Source organism: Alosa sapidissima, chromosome 23, assembly GCF_018492685.1.
Source record: "Alosa sapidissima isolate fAloSap1 chromosome 23, fAloSap1.pri, whole genome shotgun sequence".
NCBI classification, from domain to species: domain Eukaryota; kingdom Metazoa; phylum Chordata; class Actinopteri; order Clupeiformes; family Clupeidae; genus Alosa; species Alosa sapidissima.
In genome coordinates this window covers 20,327,950-20,343,574 of record NC_055979.1, presented here as the reverse complement: position 1 = coordinate 20,343,574, position 15,625 = coordinate 20,327,950, and the positions used below count along the sequence as shown (strand labels likewise).

Here is a 15,625-nt window from a genome sequence, read left to right as displayed (position 1 = left end):
AATGGTACTTCTACTCTTACTACATTTTTGAGCAAATAATCTACTCTTTACTCCGCTACATTTTCAATTGCCTTTCGTTCCGAGAACAAGTTTATTATTGGAGAAAGTATCTCTAGTAGTAATGGCTGGCCTATGTAGCCTACTACACAGAAGTAGATATTCTATATAGCTAACAGCTCAGTTAGCGCAATGACGTCCTGCCAGTTGCTGCATCTTCTGTTGAGGCTGCCAGAGTGCCAACGAGACTAGAGGTATGACATGACAGTTAGCGTTAGGGTTAGTGTCATTCGATTTTTGTCATGACAAGTTATGACAGTGTCATGTCACTCTTATGTAGATACCTTCAAGTAAACTGTTTTTGTTCTATTGCTCCTCATATGCTCCTCATATTAACATTTCACTTTGATGTGATTATGAAAAATCTTTACAATCTATATGAAATCACCTGAATCAATACACTTAGGTCAGAATGAACCATTCTTAAACCATTCATATTGCTGCTTAGCTTAACTGGCTTATTTGCCAGCAAGGTAGCTAATGAATGAGGAGAGTCAGTCCACATGAAATCGGAAGTGGCCAAAAGACTCCATTACAGACCTGTACTCAGCCTACTATCCAGGTAAAGGGGACAAGTAAAGGAACACTCTGCTATTCAGTCCTTTCAGCTGTTGTGTCTATCTTACAGGACCTACAGGACCTACTCATGCAGCCTTTACTCCGTGATACCGACGCTAATTAGATTAACCAAAATGGTATAGCAACTGCAGCAAATACTAGTCACACTGACACACATTTGCTAAATCCTTTCTGAGCATTTTGCTTGCGTGTTCAGTTACAGTAACTCAGTGGTTCTTAAACTGGGTGTCGGGGGTCGCCAAACATATTGAAGGGGTCATGAAATGATTTGCAGTCTGGATTAAATCATTTTTGGTAACACTTTACTTGACAGTATCGACATTAGAGTGACATGACACTGTCATGACACATGAATCCTAACCATAACCCTGACCTCTTACCCTAATCCTAACCCTAACTTGTTATGACAAAAAACAAATGACACCTAATGACAGAAGCGTTGTGTCATAAACGTTTATGACTTGTTTATGACACGTTCATGACTGTGTCATGTCTCCCTTATGTTGATACTGTCAAGTGAAGTGTGACCGATTAGTCAAAGGCTGCCATTGACATAATGGCTTTGGTGTTGACATAGCCTACCTATGAAAGAAGACATTTTCTGCCTCTGCTTCCAATGCCCATCTCAAAACACATTTCAAAACCAAATTTCGGTCGCGAGACTTGGCCCATGTTTTTTGGGGGGTCACCAGACAAAAAGTTTAAGAACCACTGCAGTAAACACTCTTACTACCAAATCACATTCCTGCTGGTTGTAAACATCAACAGCCTTGCAAACACCTAGCCTATTCTTACAGTTTATGCAAACCAAATTGTGACTCTGTAGTGGGAGCTAAACTGGAGTGCATCACTTCACTATCTGACAAAATATTATATATACTATATTAGCACATTAGCACACATGCATAACCCCCCCCCCCCCCCCCCCCCCCTCCATGCCACAGCCGAACTGTGGCCACACTTTCTTAAATAGTTAAATATATAGATATATAGACTTTACTTTATTTCTGCATTGTTGCACTTACTCACTTGCACTATCACCATGACCACTATCACCATTGCACTACCACCATGACACTCATTCACACAGAGCACCTTACCATACCTTACTATGCACAGAGAATCACAGACTCAGTCCCTGCCTCAGTCATTGCAAGCGCCTCTGATTGATTATTCACCACTATGTGGATACTGTTTTTAGAATTGATTTACATTAAGTGTTAGTTAGTATAATTTGTATTTTTGTAATTTGTATTTTAGTATATTTTTATATATTGTATTTAAGTTTAGTTAGTATAATTTGTATTTTAGTATATTTAGCATATTCTTTATCTTCTACTGTCCTTATTGCTTAGTTGTGTTTTTATATTATATACTTTAATTAATCTTTCTGCTGTTAAAGAATGTGTTTGTGTTGTCTGTATGCTGCTGAGACCTTGAATTTCCCCTGGGGATCAATAAAGTATCTATCTATCTATCTATCTATCTATCTATCTATGTGTGCATGTGATCTTGGATATTATTTGGCAGTTGCATGCATTGTATCCTTTACATATATGGTATCATTTTGTACACCAGCCATTGTTCTACTAACAGTTCTGTTTTACATTTCTTCTTAACTTGATGCAGTGCAAGTGAAGCAGCCTGATGCAGTGCAAGTTTTGTTCGTTTTCACACCACAATACAGAGACTCTTCTGAGACCTCACAGGATACATAAATCCACAAGATGATAGATGACCTTCCGCAAGGGCTAAGTGTGCACTTTTCCGCGCCTGCTGATGAACACACACATGGCTGTGCTCTCCGTCAGTTGGTATCAGGTCGCAATGCGCGAATATGGAAATCATCTGCATGCAAATGAAGCTGAGTAGGTGTGCGTGTGCGTGTGCGTGTGTGTCATCTTCAGACCTCGGTGATGTTTGCTGAAGCGGAGCGGTTAGCCCTGTACCTGCATACATAGAGACACACACACACACACACACACACACACACCCATAGACTTGCACGACTACACACACACACACAAACCCACACACACACACCCACATACACACACACACACACACACACACACACAGCTCCTGCTAAGCTAAGTGCCCCTTTCTGTCTCTCTCTCTCTCCCTCACTATCTCCGTGGCAGCCATGTCGTCGTGCTGTGCGACACACAAACACACACACAGACACCTGCGCGCCTACGCTCTGCATCACGATTCGGTTTGTATCACGATTTTTGACCCACGGTTCGATATGAACCTCGATTTTTCTTTTCTTTTTTTTGGGGGGGGGGCTAGACATTTGCAATATAATATAGTAGGCTATAATATATCTGTATTATTTTATATCCTGATATAAAAATATTTTACTGAATGTCTTATATTTATGACAGCACACTTTATGCTGATTAGCCTATAGCCTAGGCCTACTATTTGTATTACCTCTATAATTCAGCTGTCTGGTTGAAGCCTGGAAATATTGTAAAAAAAGTAGCATAGTTGGCTAGCTTATCATAGTCTACTAATTGTACTGTTCAGTTTCCCCATGTGTGTTTAAGTTTCAAAGTAGCCTAATACTTGTTCTCCTTGGGACAAGCCCTTTTGGGAAATGTTGGTATTGAGATGATCAGTCAACTTGATTGCAAGAGTTTTAAACAAATATGTGCAGCATGCTAATGATGCTAAGCGGATTTAATAACTAGATGTACCGCAGAGCGGTACAAAATATGACCGCCGCCCAGTCCAGGACATTTTTTCCACAAAAATAAATCACGCTGAAAAGCCTATACGATTCTAACTGTCTCACTAAATTGCATTATCCACACTCAATTCTCACTGGTATCTGCTAGACAACAAGTACCAAAACATGATTAGTTCATAGATTTCACATGTAAAATTCCTTTTATACAACCCCACCCCCATCTTGCCTGTTCATAATTCTGAGAAATTCTTGAATTGTGTGCATGTGTGCGTGTACACGTTTATGTTTATGTGTGTGGGTGTGTGTGTGTGTGTGTGTGTGTGCGTGCTTGTGTGTTTGCCTGCGTATGTGTGTTTGTGCATGTGCATGCATGCGTACATATGTCTACTGTGTGAGTATGTGTCATACGTACGATTACTGTGAATGTATGTGTGTGCGTGTGTATCTGTTTATGCACATGTGTGCACATGGAATGGGTTAACATGCCCGCTGGAGGCAAACATACGAAAAAAAATTGGTCATCCTAGGCCCTACAGTTCTCAAGATATTCACAGAAAACTGTGTCTGCCCTACCCTCCTTTCGGGGGGTACAGTACAGCGGGGGGGGCTACAGATCAAAACGAAAAACGATGGTTCCATGCTATCCATGTGGGGTTACATGCCCACCAAGTTTCGTGTACCCCGGTCTTTCAGTGTCCCGGGAATCCTTGACGAAAATTTGGACATGCGAAAAAAAAAAAAAAAAAAATCTGACTAAACTTATATGACCGCCGCTTCGCTGCGCGGCGGTCATAATAATTTAGCTAGTCGTCTTCTATGCGTCCTTGCTTTCACGATTGTGACTGTTTTATTTGTATTGTGTTGACCGAGTCGCGCGTGTTCATTGAGCAAGAGAGGGAGGGAGAGTGAGAGGAAGGGAGCGAGCGAGAGAGAGAGAGCCGGGCAAGGAGAGGGGGTTTACACCTACTGTATACTGTTTGGTAAAGTTGAACAGTCTACAATGAAAGCAACGAGAGGTATGAAATTATTTATTTAATTATTTTTGGACAACGTAGGCTACCGGTAAGTAAAGCGGGAGATGTGTGTTGTTTATGCAGCCGTGTAAGCATGAAACACTAGGGTGTGTCGCGGTTCTGGCTTTTCACACCGCGACACAGTATCGTGGATATAAGTGTGTCGCGATTTCGGTTTCGAATCGCATATCGTTACAGCCCTAGGGGAAACCATGGAAGACCTTTCAAAAAAGCAAGAAGAGCCGAGGTCAATTTCCTTCCTAACCACCCCGCTGGACAGAGTGAAGACTCCTTGGAAAATGATCGAGATTCAATAACCATTGCGATGGAAAAAAGGAATCCTAACATGACTTTTGTCAGTGGAGCTATGGATCGCACATTCTCCTTGCGAAGGAAAGAAATAGTTGAACAGGAACCACATGTTGTATTGGTGAAAAACAGATGGCCAGCTCTCTTCCTGGAGTATCAGGTTGGTGTACTTCTCAAGTCATTCTAACTCTTACTCTGTCTGCTTTTTTCTTCCAAAACCTTTTCTTCAACTTGCTTCTTTGGTGACACACTCTCTGATTTCCGTCTCTCATAATTTCACTAATGTATTCTTGTGTTAACCTCAAGAGAACATTCCTGGAAGCTGTTGACACACACACCTCAAGACTCCTGCAGATGTTTAGAAACAGAAGAGCACATTTGGGTGAAGAGATGCAGACAAAGATATGTAGATGTAGTAGATACTGTAAATCTACTGCTGTGGTCTAAATTACGTTTTATGGTATTTTTGATTGCCTAAGTTGCTTGTTGAGAAGTAATAGAATGACCACAACAGAAATCAATATTTATTTTGTGGAAATTAAAAAGTTCTTAAGGATTTTTTTTTTTTTTTAATGTTTGCTTTTTTCAGACATCGGACATTTCCATGCACAGAAAGGCCGTGGCACTCCGAGGGCTTCCATTGTTCCTGAAAGACTACGGAGCAGAGAAGATTCTAACAACATACTAGGGGTGGGCTATATAAAAAAATAATATCTCGATATTTTTTGTGATTTTGACGATAACGATAATTAGTCAATATCCTTTTAAAAACTGTTTTTAAAAGTCAGAGTTACTTTACAGCTTATTATTTATGAATAACATTACAGTAATAACCAATAACCTAACCTGTGAATTACCAAACCAATGCATTGTCACTGACACATTTCAAATTCTACCCCCACTTGTGTGTGTGGCAATGACATGGTCTAGCCAGCTACATTACAGAGGATAGATAGGCCTGACAGTTTCCCAAGAGAAAGTCTGAAGCTGATGTCCCTTTCAAACCTTTACTTAGGTTTCACTGCAAAACGAAGCAGATCTTACAGAATAGAAACAAATGCATTAGCTTATGGCTAAAGTATATGAGAAATCCCATAGAGATGCTAACGGTTAGCATAATTGATAAAAGTTGATATTTAGAGCGAACTTCCTTTACGAAAGGGTAACATAAGAAGATTTCTTTGTTTACAACTGACTATTAAAATACTCAAAGGCTAGCCTAATGTTTTCATATAATACCGTGACTTTAACTCATCAATGTCACTTGAATGAAGTAGCTGCACAAAATAAACATTAGGCGTGGGTGTGACAACGTGAACCATTAGCAATCACGTGACTTGCTCTGCTGCAGCCAGGGGCTTCACTCCATACACCTCCTGGATTTAGTGAATGTATTGGGGTTCAATGCGTGATTTTGAGTGTTTTCCCTCTAAGTAATTTAAATACTCGATAATGTCAATTTGCACATTGTTAAAACAGCAATCACGATATTATCGCAGACGATATATATCGCCCACCCCTAGTAAGTACGTTAAAGGAGAACTTTAACTTTTAACCCCATTATTGTTTTCCTGATTTTCCTGATGCTTAGGGAAGCAAAAAACCCAGACAAAAATGAATTCGACCTAGCCATACAGTAGATCTGCACTGGCTGCCAGCGCTTCGGAATAGCTATAACGCTATCCTATGGGGGCAACCCTTATCTGCTTTTTGATCCTCTTAACACACTCAGAAAACCATTCAAGACATGAGTTGGTTCCTTATGAGACACCACCATGCTCGTTTAACTCAAATAATGTGGCGAAACAATATGAACTTTGTGTTTTTGCATGGAGTCACTCACCGCAGATTTCCCCATTGACATATGCAGAAAGCCCTTACTAGCCGATAGCTGGATATGTCAATGGGGAAATCTGCGGTGAGCAGTGAGGGGTTAGGTGCCTTGCTCAAGGGCACTTCAGCCGCTTCCTACTGGTCGGGGCTTGAACCGGCAACCCTCCGGTTACAAGTGTGAAGCACTAACCAGTAGGCCACGGCTGCCCCAGCAATTCAAGAATAACAGTGTGGTCTTACAATACAAGTAATATAACTGATACAAATACCGTACCGTATTATCTGGGCGCAAGCTCATTTAAGATGGACTGAGGCAAAATGGAAAACTGTCCAGTGGTTACACCAAAACAAAATTGTACTTCTTTTTGGAAATTATAGACTTCAAAAGAGGAAAGAGAGCATCCAACTTGTCATTAGTACACAGAAAGCATCTACAGTATGATGGTATGGGGGTGTACTATAGCAGCTTGCACATTAGGAAATTAAGGCTAAATTAATGCTGAACGATGTACAAGTTTTGAGCAACATACAGGATGCTGCCATTCAAACAATGTCTTTTTTTCCAGGGAAGACCTTGAATATTATAGGAAAACAATGCACACTGCATTCTGCACATTACAACACTATGGCCCAATATTACAACTGTCCGGGTGCTAAAATGGCACCTGTCTGCAGTCCAGACCTGTCACATTAGGTGCATCAATTTAACATTCAACAAACCCTGTCTAGCCCCTTTTCTTTTCCTGATATCTTTCTCTCTGATATGAATTAGCAACTCAAGACATTTCAATTACTTGTTCACCACTGACTTTTGTTTGACAGAGTTCACAGTTTGCAAAACGTTATCAAGGACAGATTAATTGTTGATAACTTTTATGAGTTGAAGAGAACTGCTAGAGTCACTTACACTTGAACAGATAGTCATATTGTTTTTCACTTTTTTCCATATGAGAAACCTAACTTATTATTTTGTTTGCACTTTGTACAGTTTTATATAAATAGCAGGATGTTGCTGCTATTTTCAAACCACTAAGAGAGAAAGCTATAGTGTCGTATACAAATGATGATTTAAATGATTTAACTCTGATGGATATACAATTAAAGATGCACATTCTAATTTATCACAATCACCACAGAGCAAATTTGTTACACCTGTTATCCTGGTTAGGGTCAACAAGTCCTGTGCCTCAGTGAATTGCAATACTGTCTAAAATTCATGATTTGATGAAACAATGTTAAATGTTTTATGTAAATGTACCTAATGGGTCCCTTAAGAAAAAATGCCTGATAATATTTGCCAATCACTTTGAACAGTCAAAAGCAATTCAGTGGCAAACAAACAATGGAGACTCATAATGGCAGACTGATATCATGAGAGGAAAGAATAGTGACATCAGCTGTTGTGTTTGGTCAAGCTAACTAAATTTAACAAAATTGCTAAAACACTGACAGTTTGCACCAATAAGAGCTTGAAGGCATGGAACTGGATGTCTTCTGCCAATTCTATTGTGTCTGATGGCAATCTCACGCTGCATTTTCTAGCCCAGACCAAAGAACTATACAGTGCATAGCCTGTGTAGCCAGTAAGTTTTCCTGATGTTGACCATCTACCTTCAAAATAATTTGAAGAAAAACAAACAACAACAAAACATGAAATTGCTGACATTGTCAAAGGACACACATCATATATGTTCCACTTGCTATCAGACGCATGATATGAGTTGAGGTTGCCTAATCAGGGTGATTAAAAAAGCAAACTGAACTGGGGGGTTCGCACATATAAAAAGGGACAGGTTCTACCGATGCTTCACTCAGCTCCCGGTGAAGGTTTTGAGCAGAACAACAATCATGAAGGCTGCCATTATCCTGTGTGCCGTGCTGGCACTCTCCGAGTGCATGGTCAGGTCAGTAACTTGTGTTCTTCCATTCCTTAAGTGTTGTGCCCAAAGACGCCTAATGTCTAGCAGTACGGAAAGCTGCAACAAACTACAGAAAGGCTGCTGCATGGCTCCACATTGAGACTCAGGTCTCTCTCTTTCCCAGGATCCCTCTGAACAAGGGGAAGACCGCCAGGGAGAAGCTGGAGGAGCAGGGCCTGTGGGAGGAGTACAGCAAGAAGTACCCCTACAGGCCCTTTGCCAAGTTCGGCAGCTACGCTGTGGGCAACGAGCAGATGACCAACGACGCTGACGTAAGCCAACAATCTCATCTGAACAACAGTTCATCATTTCCAATAAGTAGGAATTGCTGGTATTGGGTCTGAACAGACTGGAAACCTCACATTTGCCATGTTCTGCCACACAGCTGGCCTACTACGGTGTGATCTCCATTGGAACCCCCCCTCAGTCCTTCAGCGTGGTTTTCGACACTGGCTCTTCTAACCTCTGGGTGCCCTCTGTGTACTGCAGCAGCACTGCCTGCAGTATGTATAGAGTTCACTCAGCTATATACTGATTAATGAAATAGTATATCAGAAATTGTGTAAAGATGAAAATCAAATGCAGTTCAATTAACCAAATATTTGTTCTCATTTAGACAACCACCAGAAATTCAACCCCAGCCAGTCCTCTACCTTCAAGAATACTGGACAATCCCTGCAGATCCAATATGGAACTGGCAGTATGACTGGATTCCTGGGCTATGACACTGTTGCTGTGAGTGTTGTGAAAAATGACTACAATCCTTAAGTGACTAAACCCCCCCTTAGCTGTTGTAGAATCAGCGTAACCTACGGACTCGAGTGGCTTATTGCTTTTCTGAAAACTGTTGCTATGAATACCTGGCAAAGTTTCACAAAGTAAAGGCAAAGCAACAAGAAATGTAACAATTTATTCATAGATAATGCCAAGAAATATATTTCCTCTATCTAAATGGTTGCCAAGCAACGTCGAGACACAGCTACTTTAACTTTTGTATCAAGTTATGGTAGCGCAGTAATATAGAACGGAATGCGGTCAAGGTGTATGATTGTGCTGGATTTTACGGCATTGAACGTGATTCAGCCAATCACAATCAAGGACCGGAACTATCAGTTTTAGAAAAAAGAATATACAGCATATCAAAAAATCTATCCGGTAAGAAATGAAGAAATATTTGCAATTTCATCCAAGAACTGTGAGAGTTTGACAAACTCTCCAAACATTTAAAATCTCACATATGCTTCCTGTAATTTGTTCTTACTAGGTTGGAGGTATCCAGGTGCCTAACCAGATCTTTGGACTGAGCCAGTCTGAGGCTCCCTTCTTGGCTAGCCAGCAGGCTGATGGCATCCTGGGCCTGGCCTACCAAAACCTGGCTGCCTCTGGAGCTCAGCCCGTCTTCTACAACATGGTCCAGCAGGGCCTGGTGCAGAACTACTTCTCTGTTTACCTGAGCAGGTATCCACAATAAACCTCTAACCAAAACTAAAACCCTACAAGCCTGAAAATAGCAGGGCACTCCTTGTTCTAATCATCGGTTTCAGTACAGAACCTTTGTAAGTGTGTTTCCTGAAACCAGAGGTGCAGTTTGGGGAGGTAGTTCTCCGCGAAGATGCTGGCAGTTGGAAGGATTCCATAACATTTACTTTTCTGCACAGAAACTCTGAGTCTGGCAGTGAGGTGATCTTCGGTGGTTATGATCCCAGCCACTACACCGGCAGCGTTGCCTGGATCCCCCTGTCCTCTGAGTCCTACTGGCAGATCACTGTTGACAGGTACAGTGATACATGTATTGAGAATTGTAAAATAAATATATATGTAATGCAAGCTATGCTTAGTCAAAGCAGCGAGAAGTAACTTTTTAGGGGCCAACATGTTGTAAGCGTTCAAATAAACAAGGCTCAAAGTAATTGGAATGAATTTGTAAATTATGCCATAGTATTGTTGTGTATGAGGCAGTGTGAATTAATCAGAGTTTTTGTTATCTTAGTGTGACCATCAATGGTCAAATTGTTGCTTGCAATGGTGGATGTCAGGCAATTGTGGACACTGGCACTTCCCTGATCGTTGGACCTACCGGTGACATTTCAAACATGAACAACGCAGTGGGTGGTGTAAGTATAATCGAGAGCTTGAGCACTGTTTCAAGTTATTGTTCATAAATGTGTATACAGGAATAATGATAATAAAAACAACTGTTAAAACCATTTATAACAACTGCCCTACAAGGCCTACAATCTATTGCTAGTCTGCATAGCCTACATATTAATCATATTTCAACATTCAACAAGATTCCACTAATCAAAAATGCTTTTATTCACTTAAGTAAATACTTTTGTCTACTTTTAGGCCTCTGTTCAATGCGGCAACATCGGAAACATGCCTGACATTACTTTTAACATTAATGGAAATGCCTTCACCCTGCCTGCATCCGCCTACGTCCGTCAGGTAAGCGCTGCTTTTAGAGCAGACATAATACTAAAAACGTTCTACACTATGGCTCCTAGGATTTATAAAGGGCTGTATGAAATACTGTGGCAAGGTGAATGTTTGACATTTTCTGAATCTCATTCTCTGCAGTCCTACTATTACGGCTGCAGCACTGGATTTAGCGGAAGTGGAGACAGCCTCTGGATCCTGGGCGATGTCTTCATTAGGGAGTACTACGCCATCTTCAACATGGGCCAGAACTATGTTGGTCTGGCCAAGGCTGTGTAAAATTTGCGACCGACTGAAAGTATCAATACTGCCTCATGCTGAAAGAACACCTCGGCTACTTACATCCATGTTTAGTCCACATGAGGACTGGCATATATGTAAACTTTGACAAAATCATGTTGATTAAACGTAATTAAAGAATAACAGTTTGGTCTTACTTTGTGATACAAATACCACACATCTTTACAGTCAAGTGGGCAACTGACAACTGTTGCATGTTGCTTTGTTGAGTGTCAAACTCAGTGGTTCTCAAAGTGGGTCGGGAGACCCCTGGGGAGCTATGAAATAATTTCCTTCGAATGAAAAAAAAACATATCTATGATGATGTGATGAATTAGATGTGATCATCTAGATGAGGACCCTTTGCACCAATAAAACAAGCAAATTGTGTCTGTTGCTCCAAAATCACAATCACATCAATCTGTTATTAAAGGCTTGAATCGCTTCATTTAGTTCACAATGAACCATTCTTACAACTGCTTAGCTTAACTGGCTTATTTGCCAGCAAGGTAGCTGATGAATGAGGAGAGTCCACATTGCAAAATCCGAAGTAGCCAAAAGACCAAAGACTCCATTACAGGTACTCGGCCTACTACCCAGGTAAAGGGGACAAGTAAAGGAACACTCTGCTATTCAGCCCTTTCAGCTGTTGTGTCTCCACTGCTTACAACAACACGGGGCAGCCGTGGCCTACTGGTTGGCGCTTCGGACTTGTAACCGGAGGGTTGCCGGTTCGAACTCCGACCAGCAGGCACGGCTGAAGTGCCCTTGAGCAAGGCACCTAACCCCTCACTGCTCCCCAAGCGCCGCTGTTGTTGCAGGCAGCTCACTCCGCCGGGATTAGTGTGTGCTTCACCTCACTGTGTGTTCACTGTCTGCTGAGTGTGTTTCACTAATTCACGGATTGGGATAAATGCAGAGACCAAATTTCCCTCACGGGATCAAAAGAGTATATATACTTATAAGACCTACAGGACAAACTCCTGCTCTCAATGGTGTTTTAAGCCCCCACCATCGACTTCAAGGCAGGGCTGCGACATCAAGGCACTTAATCTTAACTCTGACCCTTGCCTAACCCTAGTGCCTTCCATGCAGCGCTGCCTGGAACACGACGTTGGGGGCTTAAAAGAAACAACTCATGCAGCCTTTGCTCAGTAATCGCGACGCTAATTAGATCATTCACAATGAGGCAAATTCTCCTATGTGCGTAAGGGTGCGTAAGTTAACAAAAGTGTGCAACTAAGCGCGTGTCAGCCTGCGTGCATTCTGCCCTTCACCTAAGTCTGTCATTTATGTGCCATGGAGACAGTTACACATTTGGGAAGAGATACACCAAAATCCGGGTGTTTATTATGTATACAACTCTTGCGCGCATTCTGCCACTGACTTCAGAACTTTTCCACGAGGGACACGGAAGAAAGTAAAGGAGGAATGAATGAATAAACAGGAGTAAAATGCCAACTGTGCTTCTGATATTCTCCTTTTTTTTGTGTATCAGCTGATTTCAAGGAGGTGAGGTTTCCTCTGCTTGCGGGAGTTTAAAAGACTGTCTTGCCATAACCTTGGACTTGTGGATTATTATTGCTGTGAATTATTCTTCTTTTTGGACTGATTGAAGATTCAGAGTTTTTTTTGTTACTTTTTCGGTCTTGTATAATGGACTGAATGCAGCACCTGGTGTGTTTTTTTCTTTTTTGTGTGCCAAGTCTGAGGCGTTTGGACAATAAACTCTGGCCTGCGGGCTTATTTCTCTCTCTCTTTCATTTTCTCACCTTCACAAAAGCACTTAAATAAATCTAAGCATAATAGACACTCGAGCTGAGGTTGTTATAACGTGAATTCATCCCATAGACAACTTTGTTCGAATCTGTCCATTACTTTCCAACTTAACCAAAGTCATCCATACACTTGCGCAGACACCTGCACTATTGTTGAGCAACAATTATTGTTTATATTCTCCTGTCTCTGATTCGTTTCTAATGGTGGCTGGTATTGTTATGCCAGTCTCTCTAATGTATTCAAAACTGCAGGTGTCAGACTACCGCTTCGATGGCATAGATAAATTGATATTACTAGTGCAGTGCCCGTTCAAACATGCTATTCCTGTAGAAAACCCGTAGCCCAATTACATGCATGCAGGTATGCCTGCTTTAAAAATAGGATGATGGGGAAAAACATCATTCAAAGCATTAAATAATGAATACTGAATATTGAATGACACTTTACTTGACAGTATCGACACAAGAGTGACATGATACTGTCATGACACATAAAACCTAACCCTAATCCTATAACCCCAACCAACTTTTTCTTAGATTTTTAAAAAAAAATCTTTTAATAAATTCTAGACTTTAAAGAGGAAAGGGACCATCCAACTTGTTATTACTACACGGTTCAAATGCGAACACGTATAATGGTATAGGGGTATATTAGCGCCTATGACGATGCTGAAAGATGTACAGGTTTTGGGCAACATTTGCGATCGTTCAGACATTTTTTTTTACTGGGAAGACCTTGAATATTTTAGAAAAACAATGTCAAACTACATTCTGCACATATTACAAGAGTGACACAACACTGTTATGAACACATGACACTGTCATGACACATGAAACCTAACCCTAATCCTATAACCCCAACCCTAATCCGAACCCTAACTTGTTATGACAAAAACCGTATGTCACTTAATAACAGAAGCGTTATGTCATAAACGTTTATGACTTGTTTATGACACATTCATGACAGTGTCATGTCACTCTTATGTCGACACTGTCAAGTAAAGTGTAACCTGAATATTTTATTATAAAACATTAGCCTAAAATAAATGTGCAGTGAGCAGAATTTCGGCATGGCTGCATTTGACATTTTTTACATTACATTTGTCATCAAAATGACATAAGCCTAACAGCTGTTTTGATTTAAGGCTATATGTTTATTGTTTAACCAGTTGAATAACTTCATGATAGAGAAGACAAACAATTTTGTGGAATGATGAATCATCCTATGAAATTTGCAGCGATGTAACTCAAAAACAATCTCTGGTAGCCTATAAGTGACATCACAATTTGTTTGCCACTCGTTGTCTGGAGCTGATCAAAATGTCATAAGCCTAAAACCTCAATGTAAGGTAAAAGGTTTAGCCTATTGAATAAATTAATGATATAGAAGACAAACCATTTTGTAGAAAGATGGATCATCATATGACAGTGTTGTAGTAGCCTACTCCGAGTCATGAGCTAAATTTAGAGACTCGTGACTTGACTTGGACTTCAGCACTGAATGACTCGAACTTGGACTCGGACTCATGCATTCGCACTCGCGATGACTCTTCAAGGACTCAACTTTTTTTTGTAATATATCGGCTATAATTGTAGTATGTCATTAGGCTATATTTTTGCTATACGATTTTAATATCTAAATTATTTGTAATACAAATTTTAGTGCAAGTGAATGTTAGGCTACTGCTTCGTGTCATACTGTCGCAAGTCACGTCACGTTAACTTTAACAAAATGCCTGGAGACATGGCCACCGCCATTTCAATGTAGTATTGCCAGGCAATACTAGTTCTCATACATGACATGACATTACCTAAGATTACACTCAGCCTAGGCTAAACATCAGACACTGCTGCTGGACCGCACCAATAGCTGATCATCGTGACTTGGTGATGCGAGAAGCGAGGTTCACTCATTTTTATTTGGGGCGTGCCCTGCCGTAACCTGACTCTCGCCAGATGAATTTCGTTCCGCCTAGCTCTGCCTAGCTCCACTCACATCCATCTGGGATCGGTTCCGTTGAGAGTGATTTCGGCACGAGATTGTATGGTAGAGCCAATCAGGACGCAGGGCGGAAGTTTCATAGATGTGACGTAGCGTAGAAGCGACTGTGAGACTGTTCTCAGCGTCACGGGTTGGCTTCGGTGTGAGTGGCTGAAGTAGCACGTCAATAGATGACGGACAAGTGGCTTATCCAATCTTATGCAAGGATTTTTTAATAAGGCCCAGCCTTCTGAAGCACCACTCCAATGGATCGATCCCAGATGGATGAGTGGAGCTAGGCGGAACGAAATTCATCTGGCGAGAGTCCTGCCGTGCTTCTGTCTGTTAATTGGCAGCAGGCTATTATCGGATCGAAGGAAAAATAAACTAAAAGTTTCCCCGATCAAGATATAGCATACTTCTTAATTTTGGTGTCATAGAGGCATAACATTAAATTGTAGCCTAGTAGAGTGTCCATGTAGAATGTCAATGTATGTGTCTGCGCAAGTGAAACTGACAAACTGAACCTCTCGTGGGTAGGCCAGGAATGAAGTGGATTACTGTTACTGTTCAAACAAGCGATTTGATAGCCTAATCCACTGCACGAAAAAAAAAAGGAAATAGCAACTTGTTCTATTTCTAACAGGTGAATATAGATAGATAGATAGATAGATAGATAGATACTTTATTGATCCCCAGGGGAAATTCAAGGCAAGGCAATATCTGTCAAGGCAAGGCAATAC

The 15,625-nt window shown here is 41.0% G+C and overlaps 2 protein-coding genes across 2 annotated transcripts in view; one reads left to right on the top strand and one right to left on the bottom strand.

The window, feature by feature from the left end:
• cplane1 (ciliogenesis and planar polarity effector 1) overlaps positions 1-15,625 on the bottom strand; it is a 75,628-nt gene that overhangs the window by 48,268 nt on the left and 11,735 nt on the right.
• On the top strand, positions 8,335-11,123 carry LOC121698368 (pepsin A-like). The gene is made up of 9 exons (XM_042080400.1): positions 8,335-8,390; positions 8,530-8,677; positions 8,791-8,908; positions 9,022-9,140; positions 9,670-9,863; positions 10,064-10,180; positions 10,396-10,519; positions 10,755-10,853; positions 10,986-11,123. The coding sequence occupies exons 1-9, from the start codon at positions 8,335-8,337 to the stop codon at positions 11,121-11,123; spliced, it is 1,113 nt and encodes a 370-aa protein (XP_041936334.1).